This window comes from Nerophis ophidion, linkage group LG04 (assembly GCF_033978795.1).
Source record: "Nerophis ophidion isolate RoL-2023_Sa linkage group LG04, RoL_Noph_v1.0, whole genome shotgun sequence".
NCBI classification, from domain to species: domain Eukaryota; kingdom Metazoa; phylum Chordata; class Actinopteri; order Syngnathiformes; family Syngnathidae; genus Nerophis; species Nerophis ophidion.
In genome coordinates this window covers 81,826,728-81,843,541 of record NC_084614.1, presented here as the reverse complement: position 1 = coordinate 81,843,541, position 16,814 = coordinate 81,826,728, and the positions used below count along the sequence as shown (strand labels likewise).

Below are 16,814 nucleotides of genomic sequence, written 5' to 3'. Positions count from 1 at the left end.
AATGGTAACACCCCAATAAGTTTTTCAACTTGTTTAAGTCGGGGTCCACGTTAATCAATTTCATGGTAATTAATAGTACATAAATTGAAAAGTTTGCAAAGAGTGATTTTCGTGAATTGAGGTGCCACTGTACATTTTTCCATCTCTATCTCAAACTCTGGGGCTATTTGGAGGCATTTTCGCTTCATATATGGTTTGTTATGATGTGTGTGTTTATTATTCTCAGTGCTCTGCACAGAACGCCGACATTTCAACACAATCTTACTTTTTTGCCGATATTGTCCAACTCTTAATTACCGATTCCGATATCAACCGATACTGATATATACAGACGTGGAATCAACACATTATTATGCCAATTTTTGTAGTGATGCCCCGCTGGATGCATTAAACAATGTAACAAGGTTTTTCCAAAATAAATCAACTCAAGTTATGGAAATAAAAATGCCAACATGGCACTGCCATATTTATTATTGAAGTCACAAAATGCATTATTTTTTCTTTAACATGCCTCAAAACAGCAGCTTGGAATTTGAGGAGGTTGAGGTGGGGCCCTAGCGGGGGGTGTATATAGTTGCGTCCGTGAAGAGTTAGTGCCGCAAGGGGTTCTGGGTATTTGTTGTGTTGTGTTTATGTTGTGTTACGGTGCGGATGTTCTCCCAAAATGTGTTAGACATTCTTGTTTGGTGTGGGTTCAGTGTGGCGCATATTTGTAACAGTGTTGAAGTTGTTAATACGGCCACAATCAGTGTGACCGGTATGGCTGTTGACCAAGTATGCCTTGCATTCACTTGTGTGTGTGTGTGTGTGTGTGTGTGTGTGTGTGTGTGTGTGTGAAAAGTCGTAGCTATTATGGGATTGGGCTGGCACGCAAAGGCAGTGCCTTTAAGGTTTATTGGCGCTCTGTACTTCTCCCTACGTCCGTGTACCACTCCGTACAGCAGCGTTTTAAAAAGCCATGAATTTTACTTTTTGAAACCCAACCGATACCGATAATTTCTGATATTACATTATAAAGGCCTACTGAAATGAGATTTTCTTATTTAAACGGGGATAGCAGGTCCATTCTATGTGTCATACTTCATCATTTCGTGATATTGCCATATGTTTGCTGAAAGGATTTAGTAGAGAACATCCACGATAAAGTTTGCAACTTTTGGTCGCTAATAAAAAAGCCTATCCTGTACCGGAAGTAGCAGACGATGTGTGCGTGACGTCACGGGTTGTAGGGCTCCTCACATCCTCACATGTTTTTAATCATAGCCACCAGCAGCAAGTGCAATTCGGACCGAGAAAGCGATGATTCGTGGATGCGGAAAGTTAGAGTGAAGCACGAAAAAAAAAAAAAAAAAAGGCGACGGCTCCAAGCGATTCACATGTAATTAGACACATTTACTAGGATAATTCTGGAAAATCCCTTATCTGCTTATTGTCAATCAATCAATCAATGTTTATTTATATAGCCCCAAATCACAAATGTCTCAAAGGACTGCACAAATCATTACGACTACAACATCCTCGGAAGAACCCACAAAAGGGCAAGGAAAACTCACACCCAGTGGGCAGGGAGAATTCACATTCAGTGGGACGCCAGCGACAATGCTGACTATGAGAAACCTTGGAGAGGACCTCAGATGTGGGCAACCCCCCCCCTCTAGGGGACCGAAAGCAATGGATGTCGAGCGGGTCTAACATGATACTGTGAAAGTTCAATCCATAGTGGCTCCAAGACAGCAGTGAGAGTCCCGTCCCGTCCCGTGTTACTAGTGTTTTAGTGAGATTATAAAGTCATACCTGAAAGTCGGAGGGCTGCGGTGAACGCCAGTGTCTCTGAGAGAAGCCAATGGAGGAGCCAAGATCACAGCTGCCTTTTTGACAGCTGCAGGAGGAGGTCGCATAATCCACTCAAGTCTCCGGTAAGAACCGACTTAATACCACAATTTTCCCATCCAAAAACTTGTTGGTTGACGTAGAGAAACATGTTCGCTTGACCGCTCTGTGTTAAAGCTTCACAACAAACAAAGAAACACCGGCTGTGTTTCGGTTGCTAAAGGCAGCTGCAATCCACCGCTTTCCAGCAACAGCATTCTTCTTTGACGTCTCCATTATTAATTGAACAAATTGCAAAAGATCCAGCAATACAGATTTCCAAAATACTGTGTAATTATGCGATGAAAAGAGACGACTTGTAGCCGTGTGTGGTGCTGGGCTAATATGTCCCCTCCAACCTGAGACGTCACAGACACTTGTCATCATTCCGCGATGTTTTCAACAAGAAACTCCACGGGAAATTTTAAATTGTAATTTAGTAAACTAAAAAGGCCATATTGTCATGTGTTGCAATGTTAATATTTCATCATTGATATATAAACTATCAGACTGTGTGGTGGCTAGTAGTGGCTTTCAGTAGGCCTTACCATGGGGAAGCTGAGTCTGCGGGTGATTTCGTTGTAGTCGTCGTTCCTCTCCTTGACTTGCGACTGTCCCGCCGCAAAGTGGGAGCACACGAAGCACATGCTGGTGGTGTGGAACAGCAGGCGGATGGCCACGCCCCCTTTGTTGCCCGTAGCCCCGCCCATTCCTGTTTTCACCGTGTCTACGGCGACGTCCCTGCACGACAGCAAAATAAATACAAATAAAAACAACAACTCTGGAAAAAAGGGCCGACGAGGTGTGATCGCTTTGAATACCTGATGAAAGGCGCGTGCTGCGGGCGGACGAAGACGAACAAGCACACGCCCACCAGCTGCTCCGAGGCCAGCAGCACGTACTTGTGATCCCGTGAGATGTTTTTCTGCAGCTCGGCGGCCCACAACTTCTGGTTGGTGGTGCTATGAGAGCAAACACATGCTGAAGGAGACGCTACGCCACACGCTGATGTCCCGCAGGGCCTCGCACTTACCTGGCACTGACAATGTTTCCAGCGTTCAGCTCCACCATTTCCTCGAAACCGATGGCAAAGATATCGACAGGATTCGCTTTGCTATCTGGAAAGAGGACAGGAAACCGGACACAGATAAGTACGCTAACAGGGGGACAGTTAGCATATTTCTAAGAAGGCGCAAAGTAACGTGATCCATGATTATTACAATAAAAGTATGAAATTGGCAAGAATGCCAGCATAAAATGTTACCGTGCTAACATGTTAGCATGCTAATAGGGAAGCAGCTAACATACTTTTAAAAACGCGCCAAGTAAAGAGAGCCATGATTATTACGATAAAAGTATGAAATTGGCAAAAATGCTAGCTTAAAATGTTACCATGCTAACATTGGTATGCTAACAAATGAGCAGCGGCATATTTTACTGATTATGGGACAAGCAGTAGAAAATGGATGAATGGTACTTTTTTGTCACTTATTGTTTGTCTTGTGTACACTAATGTGTACATTTTAGGCCATTGGTTCTTTGTTTTATTTTTGCAAGAAAAAAAAAAAAAAAACATATGTATATATATATATATATATATATATATATACTCGTATATATATATATACTCTCACTATTATGTTAGATCCACTGTGGACTGGACTCTCACACTACTATGTTAGATCTACAATGGACTGGACTCTCACACTATTATGTTAGATCCACTATGGACTGGACTCTCACTATTATGTTAGATCCACTATGGACTGGACTCTCACACTATTATGTTAGATCCACTATGGACTGGACTCTCACTATTATGTTAGATCCACTATGGACTGGACTCTCTCACTATTATGTTAGATCCACTATGGACTGGACTCACACTATTATGTTAGATCCACTATGGACTGGACTCTCACTATTATGTTAGATCCACTATGGACTGGACTCTCACTATTATGTTAGATCCACTATGGACTGGACTCTCACTATTATGTTAGATCCACTATGGACTGGACTCTCACTCTTATGTTGGATCCACTATGGACTGGACTCTCACTATTATGTTAGATCCACTATGGACTGGACTCTCACACTATTATGTTAGATCCACTATGGACTGGACTCTCACTATTATGTTAGATCCACTATGGACTGGACTCTCACACTATTATGTTAGATCCACTATGGACTGGACTCTCACTATTATGTTAGATCCACTATGGACTGGACTCTCACACTATTATGTTAGATCCACTATGGACTGGACTCTCACTATTATGTTAGATCCACTATGGACTGGACTCTCTCACTATTATGTTAGATCCACTATGGACTGGACTCACACTATTATGTTAGATCCACTATGGACTGGACTCTCACTATTATGTTAGATCCACTATGGACTGGACTCTCACTATTATGTTAGATCCACTATGGACTGGACTCTCACTCTTATGTTAGATCCACTATGGACTGGACTCTCACTATTATGTTAGATCCACTATGGACTGGACTCTCACTATTATGTTAGATCCACTATGGACTGGACTCTCACTCTTATGTTAGATCCACTATGGACTGGACTCTCACACTATTACGTTAGATCCACTATGGACTGGACTCTCACTATTATGTTAGATCCACTATGGACTGGACTCTCACTATTATGTTAGATCCACTATGGACTGGACTCTCACTATTATGTTAGATCCACTATGGACTGGACTCTCACTATTATGTTAGATCCACTATGGACTGGACTCTCACACTATTATGTTAGATCCACTATGGACTGGACTCTCACTATTATGTTAGATCCACTATGGACTGGACTCTCACACTATTATGTTAGATCCACTATGGACTGGACTCTCACTATTATGTTAGATCCACTATGGACTGGACTCTCACACTATTATGTTAGATCCACTATGGACTGGACTCTCACTATTATGTTAGATCCACTATGGACTGGACTCCCTCACTATTATGTTAGATCCACTATGGACTGGACTCACACTATTATGTTAGATCCACTATGGACTGGACTCTCACTATTATGTTAGATCCACTATGGACTGGACTCTCACTATTATGTTAGATCCACTATGGACTGGACTCTCACTATTATGTTAGATCCACTATGGACTGGACTCCCTCACTATTATGTTAGATCCACTATGGACTGGACTCACACTATTATGTTAGATCCACTATGGACTGGACTCTCACTATTATGTTAGATCCACTATGGACTGGACTCTCACTATTATGTTAGATCCACTATGGACTGGACTCTCACTCTTATGTTAGATCCACTATGGACTGGACTCTCACTATTATGTTAGATCCACTATGGACTGGACTCTCACTATTATGTTAGATCCACTATGGACTGGACTCTCACACTATTATGTTAGATCCACTATGGACTGGACTCTCACTATTATGTTAGATCCACTATGGACTGGACTCTCACTATTATGTTGGATCCACTATGGACTGGACTCTCACTCTTATGTTAGATCCACTATGGACTGGACTCTCACTCTTATGTTAGATCCACTATGGACTGGACTCTCACACTATTACGTTAGATCCACTATGGACTGGACTCTCACTATTATGTTAGATCCACTATGGACTGGACTCCCACTATTATGTTAGATCCACTATGGACTGGACTCTCACACTATTATGTTAGATCCACTTTGGACTGGACTCTCACTATTATGTTAGATCCACTATGGACTGGACTCTCACACTATTATGTTAGATCCACTATGGACTGGACTCTCACTATTACAGGGGGGGGTTCACCCACATCTGCTGTCCTCTCCAAGGTTTCTCACAGTCATTCACATTGACATCCCACTGGGTTGTGAGTTTTTCCTTGTCTTTATGTGGGCTTTGAACCGAGGATGTCGTCGTGGCTTGTGCAGCCCTTTGAGACACTTGTGATTTAGAGCTACATAAATAAACATTGATTGATTGATAAGATGGCGCCAAGTAACAAAATTCATGATCAGTAGAATAAACGTGCAAAAGGAGCTAAGATGCAAAGCTCAAACATCAGCTTGCTGACAAGTGATTGAAATGGTTGAAGGACACGGCCATCGGGGCGGACACACACACCTTGAAACTCGGGGACGCCCGCGATCTTGGGCGCGTCCAGCAGCCAATCGTTGAGAGTCTGGTTGCGGAAGGCGATGCTGCGGAACTGTTTCCCGCCGTTGACGTTCCAGGTGCCGACGCACACGCGGACCTGCTTGGGCCGCGTGTACTTGTGGAAGTTCTGACACATTCCCAGCAGCACCCGCGGGGAGGCTGTGGGAAAAGACCCAGAAGTGAAGACACTTTTGTAAAAAAGAGGTTTCCTCCTTTTTCCCGGTGAGGCGGTGAAGGGATCAAGCATGAGGTCACGAACACAGCACATGCACTTCACACGACAATAAGGAAGAACATCGGCAATGGTTCACTTCTGAATGAACTTCCCATACGCCATTTTGTGTCTCCTCGCCATTGTGAGTGCAGAAGCTGGAACCATTGAACAGCACGATGGGACACAAACCAGGGGATGGGGGATGAGAGGCTCCGCCCCCTGGGGCTTGGGGGGGGAATCAGTTACTGTACCTGATTGCAAGACGGGCTCAGTGACTAAGGTTGCGGGCGTGGAGAGAAGGAAGAGAAGGGGCAGGTTAGATCACAGTAGAACAAGACACCTGAGCAGACATGTTGTGTCCCGCCTGCAGACAAAAAGCAGGGGGAAGCATTTTTGCTGACTCAATATGTTCCCAAAAAGACAACAGACCGGCGTGGAAAGAAGGGGAGGATTGCTGTGGAATAAAAAAATAGTAATAATAAAGACTACCGTATTTCCTTGAATTGCCGCCGGGTATATAGTATGCACCTGCCTAGAATTACTGCCGGGTCAAACTCGTTTCGCAAAATATTATTTTTATTAGCGCATGTCATCATTTTAAAAATGGAGGAGGCTGATTTTAATCATTTGAAAGCACATGAAGGTAAGAAGATTAAGAGCTATTCAGTAGGATTTAAGGTCCAAGCTATTGAATATGCTAAAAAGAACAGTAAGCAGCTATGTTTTATTAATATACCGTAGCTGCGTGTGTCAAAAAAAAAAGAAGTGATAAATGGCTTGTACTTGTATAGTACCTTCAAGGTACTCAAAGCGCTTTGACACTACTTCCACATTTACCCATTCACACACACATTCACACACTGATGGAGGGAGCTGCCATGCAAGGCGCCAACCAGCACCCATCAGGAGCAAGGGTGAAGTGTCTTGCTCAGGACACAACGGACGTGACGAGGTTGGTACTAGGTGGGGATTGAACCAGCGATCCTCGGGTTTCGCACGGCCACTCATTAAATGACTCCAGCCTCCTGGTGGTAGAGGGCGCTAGTGATCCTTCTTGCGACTACTCGGCTGCAGAAGAAGTGACAACAAGCAGCAAGAGTGAGCAGCCATCCTTTATTTTTTCCTCTCGCTTGCACTTTTAACATGGAGAATTACATATCTAAAATACAATTTTTTTCTAAACTGGACTTTCAATCTAAGCAGGAGGTAAAGGAAGATCTCCATCGAGACAGAGAGACTTTTAAAACTGAAGAAAGATAAGGAAGACTTCTATAAACAAGTTATCAATGCTTTTGACTAGAAGGAGCTGCGCATGGACTTCATTTATAAGTAAAGGTAAGACCAAATTAACGTATTTTTTTATTAAAAGTGCTTTTCATGATGGTATCCTTACATCACACTCAAATGTATAAGTGCAGGCCTACATTTACCGCATGCCTTTGGTAAGTGCCGGAGTGAGAAGAGGTTTTAAATTAATCAGCGCCCCGACGGAAATTCAAGGAAATACGTTATTTGCTTGGAGTACATTAATGGCACTCAGAATTACCGGAGAATCATCAACGCAGGCTTTGTACCACAGAAAGTTTTTAATTGTGATGACACAGGGCATTTCTGGGAAAAATATGCCAAAGTAGATTGCTCCTCCTTCGCCGATTAATTTGTCTTTGTAAAAATGTTTTTTATTGTAGCGACTTGGTCGTTAAAGTTAAGGATTTTTGTGAATGCTGATCGTTTGTGAGGTCACCCAAAGGACTTCTGTGTGCGTTGGCAGCATAAAGGTTAGTTTAGCTTGTTGTTGTTGTTGTTTTAGCTTGTTATTTAGGAGAAAGTTGATTCATCACTCGCTTGTTATGTTTGACAAACAGTACAGCAGTACTTTATATTCTGATCAAACCTCTAAAATACAGACTTCAGTCAAAACTGGAACCCGTATTTCATATTCACATTGTTTGTAAAAAAATGTGATTCACTATACAAACTTTTCTTTTTATGAACCCTGTTGAAGAACCTATTAGGTTCCAAAATCGAGGTTCCACTGTACTTAAAAACCTTTACATTCTGGTCAAAACATCTCTAAAATACAAACTTTTGTCGAAACTGAGGCCCGTAATTCATATCTACATTGTTTATGAAGATAATTGTTTCACCATGCAAACCTTTCCATTTACGAACCTTGTTCAAGAACTATTAAGTCCGTAAATCGAGGTTCCACTGTATGTAAAAACCTTTTTAGTCTGTTTTAAACCTTCACTAAAATACAGACTTTAGTCGAGGCTGGAACCTATTATTCATACTCACATTGTTTAAGAAGAAATGTGATTCACTGTACAAACTTTTCCATAAACAAACCCTGTTTAAGAACCAATTAAGTTTGTAAATCAAGTTTCCATTGCGCTTGAAACCCTTTTTATTCTGTACAAGCCTTTTCTAAAATACAGACTTTAGTCGAGGCTGTAACCCATTATTCATATTTACATTGTGTATGTAGAAAACTGCTTTACTATACCCACTTCTCTATTTACAAACCCTGCCCAAGAACCAATTGGGTTCGTAAATCGAGGTTCCACTGTACTTAAAAACTTGTATATTGTGTTTTAAACCTTTTTTCACAATACAGACTTTAGTCAAAACTGGAACCTATTAGTCATATTTACATTGATTAAGAAAAATGTGATTCAGTGTACAAACTTTTCCATGTACAAACCCTGTTGAAGAATCAATTAAGTTTGTGAATCAAGATTCCACAGTGCTTAAAAAACTTTATATTTTGTACAAATATTTTCTAAAATACAGATTATAGTCGAGGCAGCAGAACAATTATTCATAATTACATTGTGTATGTATAAATTAGCTTCACTATACAAACGTCTCTATTTACAAACCCTGCTCAAGAACCGATTGGTTTCGTAAATCAAAGTTCGATTGTACTTAAAAACCTTTATTTTGTGTTCAAACATTCTCTAAAATACAAGGCTTGAACCCATTATTCATATTTACATTGTGTTTGTAGAAATTTGCTTCACAATACAAACTTTTCTATTTACAAACCTTGACCAAGAACCAATTAAGTTCGTAAATCAAGGTCTCGCAGTACTTAAACACATTTAGGGCACAAAAAATGTTTTTTTTTTGGCACAAACCTCGGATACATGAGCAGCAGTGTTATTTCAATCATTCCAATGACTCAGGTCAAAAAATAGCCGCCAATTCAGGACAATCAGACTCATTTGATGTTCGGTATCGGAGCAAAAATAACTACTAATGCGCGCTTTCTCAGAGATTCTGATGGATGCGACACTTTGATTAATTACCGTAAAGACTGGAAGTGGTGAGCAAGGCCCGCGCTTTGTCGGCCAGGTCGCTGTTGAGCGTGGAGCCCAGCCTCAGGATATCGATGGCCTCCTGCTTGGATGTGTCGAAGAAGTTGTTCTGGATCGTCCTCGTCACAGAGCGAGCGCCGTCTTTCAGCTTTCCCGCCTGCGGGTGGACGACAAAACCTTTATTATTTGCTGGGCGCCAAACTTCAACCAATCAACCAACCAACCAACCAACCAACCAACCAACCATTGAGGGGCAAAAAACTGATGTAATTCCCACGCCACCCAAAGAAGCCAGGAGCAGAACATAAAGCCTTGATTTGTTAACATGTGTGGATGATTTAAATCAAATTGTCATTGATTTATCCGACAAAGAACATCAATGAAACCTGCAAATAACAAGAATAGGACTTGGGAATCAGAAGATATCAGCACCAGGTTTATCCACACCGGAAAACTGATGGCCTTGAAGAAGAATGCCCATCCCATACCGCTTATCACAACAGCTTAAGCCAGGCGAACTGAATGAAGGGACTTTAGGCGGAAAAGCGACAGCTCAAATAGGAACTTACCACACATGCAGAGCATTCCAGAAGGCGGCAGAAAGAGACAGCACACAAAAGATAAGAGACTGCAGCACACATTTGTCGACCTCCAGCAGAGTTCAACGTCACAAGTTCTCAATATTTGCGTGTGTAGAGAGTAGAGATCGACCGGTTATGATTTTTTATTGGGCTGATACCGATTATTAGTGGTCAAGGAGGCCGATAAGCAATATTTGAAGCCGTGATTCATTTGCAGTAAAATATAATTAAATAGCTGGACAACATTTTGTTTTTTTTTTAGGAAAGGTGGGACCAGTAATAACATAATGTTTTATGTTGTGTTTAATTTAATTGACCTTTATTACGTGTGTCTAAGACGAGCATCAACATTTACTTTTTAAAACACAGAAAATCTACTGTTAAAATTGGTCAAAATATGGCATTTCTCTACATCATAATAACTCATCTACTCCATTTTATTTCAACGCTTTAGAATTGAATATATAGTAAGTAGAGATGTCCGATAATATCGGACTGCCGATATTATCGGCCGATAAATGCTTTAAAATGTAACATCGGAAATGATCGGTTTCAAAAAGTAAAATGTATGACTTTTTAAAACGCCGCTGTACGGCACGGACGTACAGAGAAGTACAGAGCAGTTGTGTCTCCCAGTCATACTAGTCAACTCTCCCCATTTTCCCGGGAGACTCCAGAATTTCAGTGCCCCTCCCGAAAATCTCCCGGGGCAACCATTCTCCCGAATTTCTCCCGATTTCCACTCAGACAACATTATTGGTGGCGTGCCTTAAAGGCACTGCCTTTGCGTGCCGGCCTAATCACATAATATCTACGGCTTTTAACACACACAAGTGAATGCAAGGCATACTTGGTCAACAGCCATACAGGTCACACTGAAGGGTGGCCGTATAAACAACTTTAACACTGTTGCAAATATGCGCCACGCTGTGAACCCACACCAAACAAGAATGACAAACACATTTCGGAACATCCACACCATAACACAACAGAACAAATACCCAGAAACCCTTGCAGCACTAACTCTTCCGGGACGCTACAATATACACCCCCCTACCTCACCCCAACCCCGCCCACCTCAACCTCCTCATGCTCTCTCAAGGAGAGCATGTCCCAAATTCGATACTGCTTTTGTGAGGCATGTTAAAAAATACATGATGCACTTTGTGACTTCAATAATAAATATGGCCGTGCCATGTTGTTTTTTTTTCCATAACTTGAGTTGATTTATTTTGTAAAACCTTTTTACATTGTTTAATGCATTCAGCGGGGCATCACAACATAATTAGGCATTATAATGTGTTAATTCCTGGACTGTATGTATCGGTATCGGTTGATATCGGAATTGGTAATTAAGAGTTGGACAATATCGGAATATCGGCAATAAAGCCATTATTGGACATCTCTAATTGTAAGGTTTCCTTGTGAGGAACCCTAAAATATTATGAATATTTGAATAAAAATAATTCCTATCTCGCTCATGCAGATTATAGTTGAGACATTTTTCAAGATGGCTTGACATATTTTCTTCCTGGATGTTACAGAAAGTATGAGAATGTATGAGCTGCTGCCTGCTCTTCTTTACTTATAGAATAATCTGTTATTTGTCAACATATTTACACAAAAGGCATTTATCTTTTCTGTCGTCCTCACGTCCATCCATCTCTGTCCAGCTATTTGATTAAATCACGGAAGGTGAAACTCGAGGCGCTCCTTTGACGTGTTTGTCGAGTTAGTGACTCCATTGCTGCAGTAGCGAAAAATAACAGAGCGCGATCAGAAAGATGCCAGGAGAGAAGAACAAAAACTGGATTTCCTGGCAAATCACTGCATTTTGGACAGGTAAGCAGAGGAGACGCACTGTAGACAGTCAGCACTGCATTAGGTAGAGAGAAACGGGCTGAGCGGACCGGGGAAAAATTCTCACAAGAACTTAAATAAATGCTCTGTCAGATATCAAAAAAAAATTGGGGAGAATTCTTGATAGTGAGAGTATTTTTTTTCTAAAATTAAATAAAAAAAAAATTGGGCTACAACTGTGGCAAAAAGTCAGGTGATTGAGCGGTCGTTATTACCATCTACTTCACTCATTATTTATATTTTTAAATACAACATACTGGTATCATATGTTTATAGGTTGTATCTGCTGAAGTAGCTAAAAAGAAAAAGTCCTATACCGACAAAAAGAGGCCGATACCGATATAAGTCAAAAGGCCAAAAATCAGCGCCGATAAACGGTCGATCTCTAGTACATAGTCAGCTTGTTGCACCTTGGCCTTGCCATCCAGGGCGCCAGTGCCCGCGTAGATCTTGCTGACGGAGTCTCCGTTAACAGACCACATGGTCCTGAACACCTCCTGAAAGCGGGCCACCAGCTGCGGCTTCTCGGTCAGACCCATTTCCTCCAGCTGCTTCGGCAACATCTGAGCGGAGGCAGCGGGACGGTTAGGACAAACACCAACCTGAAGGAGGACACCTGTCCAAAGTGCTTCACCTCCAGCGCAAAGAAGGCTTGGACGCTGTTGGTTCTGTCCAAGCAGTCCAGGCAGTTGGTCCTGAGGGTGCCACCCTGGCTCCTAAAGAGACACGCATGGTAGGGATCAGGGCTGTGAATATTTGGGCACCCCACGAGTCCATTCCATTAGATTCTTGGAGGAAACCATTCCATTCGGAATCGATTCTCGATTCAAAGTCTATACTTTTTGAATAACATCGGGTGCCAGTTCTCTGATTAACTACAAACCCTGTTTCCATAAGAGTTGGGAAATTGTGTTGGATGTAAATATAAACAGAATACAATGATTTGCAAATCCTTTTCAAGCCATATTCAGTTGAATATGCTACAAAGACAACATATTTCATGTTCAAACTCATAAACTTTATTTTTTTTTGCTTAAATTTAGAATTTGATGCCAGCAACACGTGACAAAGAAGTTGGGAAAGGTGGCAATAAATGCTGATAAAGTTGAGGAATGCTCATCAAACACTCATTTGGAACATCCCACAGGTGTGCAGGCTAATTGGGAACAGGTGGGTGCCATGATTGGCTATAAAAACAGCTTCCCAGTCTTTCACAAGAAAGGATGGGGCGAGGTACACCCCTTTGTCCACAACTGCGTGAGCAAATAGTCAAACAGTTTAAGAACAACCTTTCTCAAAGTGACATTACAAGAAATTTAGGGATTTCAACATCTACGCTCCATAATATCATCAAAAGGTTCAGAGAATCTGGAGAAATCACTCCACGTAAGCAGCATGGCCGGAAACCAACATTGAATAACCGTGACATTCGATCCCTCAGACGGCACTGTATCAAGAAACGACATCAATCTCTAAAGGATATCACCACATGGGCTCAGGAACACTTCAGAAAACCACTGTCACTAAATACAGTTGGTCGCTACATCTGTAAGTACAAATTAAAGCTCGACTATGCAAAGCGAAAGCCATTTATCAACAACATCCAAAAACGCCGCCGTCTTCTCTGCGCCTGAGATCATCTAAGATGGACTGATGATGATGGTGTTTAGTGCCCAAGGCATGGGTAACTTACACATCTGTGAAGGCACCATTAATGCTGAAAGGTCCATACAGGTTTTGGAGCAACATATGTTGTCATCCAAGCAACGTTATCATGAACGCCCCTGCTTATTTCAGCAAGACAATGCCAAGCCACATGTTACAACAGCGTGGCTTCATAGTAAAAGAATGTGGGTACTTTCTTGGCCCGCCTGCAGTCCAGACATGTCGCCCATGGAAAATGTGTGGCGCATTATGGAGCGTAAAATACGACAGTGGAGACCCGGACTGTTGAAGGACTGAAGCTCTACATAAAACAAGAATGGTAAAGAATTCCACTTTCAAAGCTTCAACAATTAGTTTCCTCAGTTCCCAAACATTTATTGAGTGTTGTTAAAAGAAAAGGTGATGTAACACAGTGGTGAACATGCCCTTTCCCAACTACTTTGGCACGTGTTGCAGCCATGAAATTCTAAGTTAATTATTATTTGCATAAAGTTTATGAGTTTGAACATCAAATATGTTGTCTTTGTAGCATATTCAACTGAATGTGGGTTGAAAAGGATTTGCAAATCATTGTATTCTGTTTATATTTACATCTAACACAATTTCCCAACTCATATGGAAACGGGGTTTGTAAATTCCTCCATAAAAAGATAAATAGCAATGATAATCCTGCCTGCCCTGACGGGACGTTTGCTTCTGGATACATAAGGGACTCTTGGGAGAAGTGGGGAGTCATGTTTTTGCTTAACTTTAGAATTTGATGCCAGCAACACGTGACAAAGAAGTTGGGAAAGGTGGCAATAAATACTGATAAAGTTGAGGAATGCTCATCAAACACTTATTTGGAACATCCCACAGGTGTGCAGGCTAATTGGGAACAGGTGGGTGCCATGATTGGCTATAAAAACAGCTTCCCAAAAAATGCTCAGTCTTTCACAAGAAAGGATGGGGCGAGGTACACCCCTTTGTCCACAACTGTGTGAGCAAATAGTCAAACAGTTTAAGAACAACCTTTCTCAAAGTGACATTGCAAGAAATTTAGGGATTTCAACATCTACGCTCCATAATATCATCAAAAGGTTCAGAGAATCTGGAGAAATCACTCCACGTAAGCGGCATGGCCGCAAACCAACATTGAATAACCGTGACCTTCCACCCCTCAGACGGCACTGTATCAAAAAACGACATCAATCTCTAAAGGATATCACCACATGGGCTCAGGAACACTTCAGAAAACCACTGTCACTAATTATAGTTTGTCGCTACATCTGTAAGTGCAAATTAAAGCTCGACTATGCAAAGCGAAAGCCATTTATCAACAACATCCAAAAACGCCGCCGTCTTCTCTGCGCCTGAGATCATCTAAGATGGACTGATGATGATGGTGTTTAGTGCCCAAGGCATGGGTAACTTACACATCTGTGAAGGCACCATTAATGCTGAAAGGTCCATGCAGGTTTTGGAGCAACATATGTTGTCATCCAAGCAACGTTATCATGAACGCCCCTGCTTATTTCAGCAAGACAATGCCAAGACACGTGTTACAACAGCGTGGTTTCATAGTAAAAGAATGTGGGTACTTTCTTGGCCCGCCTGCAGTCCAGACATGTCTCCCATGGAAAATGTGTGGCGCATTATGGAGCGTAAAATAGGACAGTGGAGACCCTGGACTGTTGAAGGACTGAAGCTCTACATAAAACAAGAATGGGAAAGAATTCCACTTTCAAAGCTTCAACAATTAGTTTCCTCAGTTCCCAAACGTTTATTGAGTGTTGTTAAAAGAAAAGGTGATGTAACACAGTGGTGAACATGCCCTTTCCCAACTACTTTGGTATGTGTTGCAGCCATTAAATTCTAAGTTAATTATTATTTGCATAAAGTTTATGAGTTTGAACATCAAATATCTTATCTTTGTAGTGCATTTAATTGAATATGGCTTGAAAAGGATTTGCAAATCATTGTATTCCGTTTATATTCACATCTAACACAATTTCCCAACTCATATGGAAACGGGGTTTGTAAATTCCTCCATAAAAAGATAAATAGCAATGATAATCCTGCCTGCCCTGACGGGACGTTTGTTTCTGGATACATAAGGGACTCTTGGGAGAAGTGGGGAGTCATGTTTTTGCTTAACTTTAGAATTTGATGCCAGCAACACGTGACAAAGAAGTTGGGAAAGGTGGCAATAAATACTGATAAAGTTGAGGAATGCTCATCAAACACTTATTTGGTGAACATGCCCTTTCCCAACTACTTTGGCACGTGTTGCAGCCATGAAATTCTCAGTTAATTATTATTTGCATAAAGTTTATCAGTTTGAACATCAAATATCTTGTCTTTTTAGTGCATTTAATTGAATATGGGTTGGATATGGAGTCATGTTTCTGGCGGTTCTTTCCGACGAAGATATTGACAATATTGATCTATCTGGAACTTTAATAATAGGTCATCTGCTGACTGGACTTCAGGTTTGCTCTGGTCCAGCGACAAATGTGGTCAAGGAGTCCATTGGGATGTTGGATGGGTTGGGCAGAGCTGGGAGTGCTCAGACTTTGACTATCTCGGAATTCAATCGCAAATTGGGTAACATCTCAGAGAAGCTTTCCACTCTGCAAAGCGAACTTATGATCAATTTAAGAGGCAGAATGGACAATTAGAGCTGACAAACCACTGAAATGTATTTGCTTGCCTTAATCAAAACAACCCTCTGCAATGGCCTTGGCAGAGTCGTGCTGTAAACACCTCAGTGGGACCACTCTGAACAATCCCTTACGCCTGAGGTGTTGAAATCTGTTTCGGGACGCAGAGGGGAGCGACCCTGTTCTGTATACCCCTTTAATTGTATATTGTATGTCTGCTCTACTGTAAAGTTATGTTCTATAGTGGGGCGGTATAGCTTGATTGGTAGAGCGGCTGTGCCAGCAACTTGAGGGTTCCAGGTTTGATCCCTGCTTCCACCATCCTAGTCACTGCCGTTGTGTCCTTGGGCAAGACACTTTACCCACCTGCTCCCAGTGCCACCCACACTGCTTTAAATGTAACTTTGATATTGGGTGTCACTATGTAAAGCGCTTTGAGTCACTAGAGAAAAGCGCTATATAAATAAAATTCCCTTCACTAAATAAAGCG

The 16,814-nt window shown here is 41.6% G+C and overlaps 1 protein-coding gene across 10 annotated transcripts in view; it reads right to left on the bottom strand.

Moving 5' to 3' along the window:
* Nucleotides 1–16,814, bottom strand: part of synj1 (synaptojanin 1) — a 66,272-nt gene that overhangs the window by 27,595 nt on the left and 21,863 nt on the right. For 6 of the 10 annotated variants that reach the window (XM_061899339.1, XM_061899340.1, XM_061899349.1 and 3 more), the window contains 8 exons: nucleotides 12,652–12,733; nucleotides 12,428–12,580; nucleotides 9,568–9,733; nucleotides 6,508–6,531; nucleotides 6,010–6,201; nucleotides 2,903–2,987; nucleotides 2,691–2,831; nucleotides 2,418–2,610 (listed from right to left, as the gene is read on the bottom strand). In XM_061899339.1, coding sequence (XP_061755323.1) covers nucleotides 2,418–2,610; nucleotides 2,691–2,831; nucleotides 2,903–2,987; nucleotides 6,010–6,201; nucleotides 6,508–6,531; nucleotides 9,568–9,733; nucleotides 12,428–12,580; nucleotides 12,652–12,733 — 1,036 coding nt within the window. The remainder of the gene's footprint in view (nucleotides 1–2,417; nucleotides 2,611–2,690; nucleotides 2,832–2,902; nucleotides 2,988–6,009; nucleotides 6,202–6,507; nucleotides 6,532–9,567; nucleotides 9,734–12,427; nucleotides 12,581–12,651; nucleotides 12,734–16,814) is intronic. The other 4 variants (XM_061899341.1, XM_061899345.1, XM_061899342.1 and 1 more) reach the window with 2 other exon arrangements.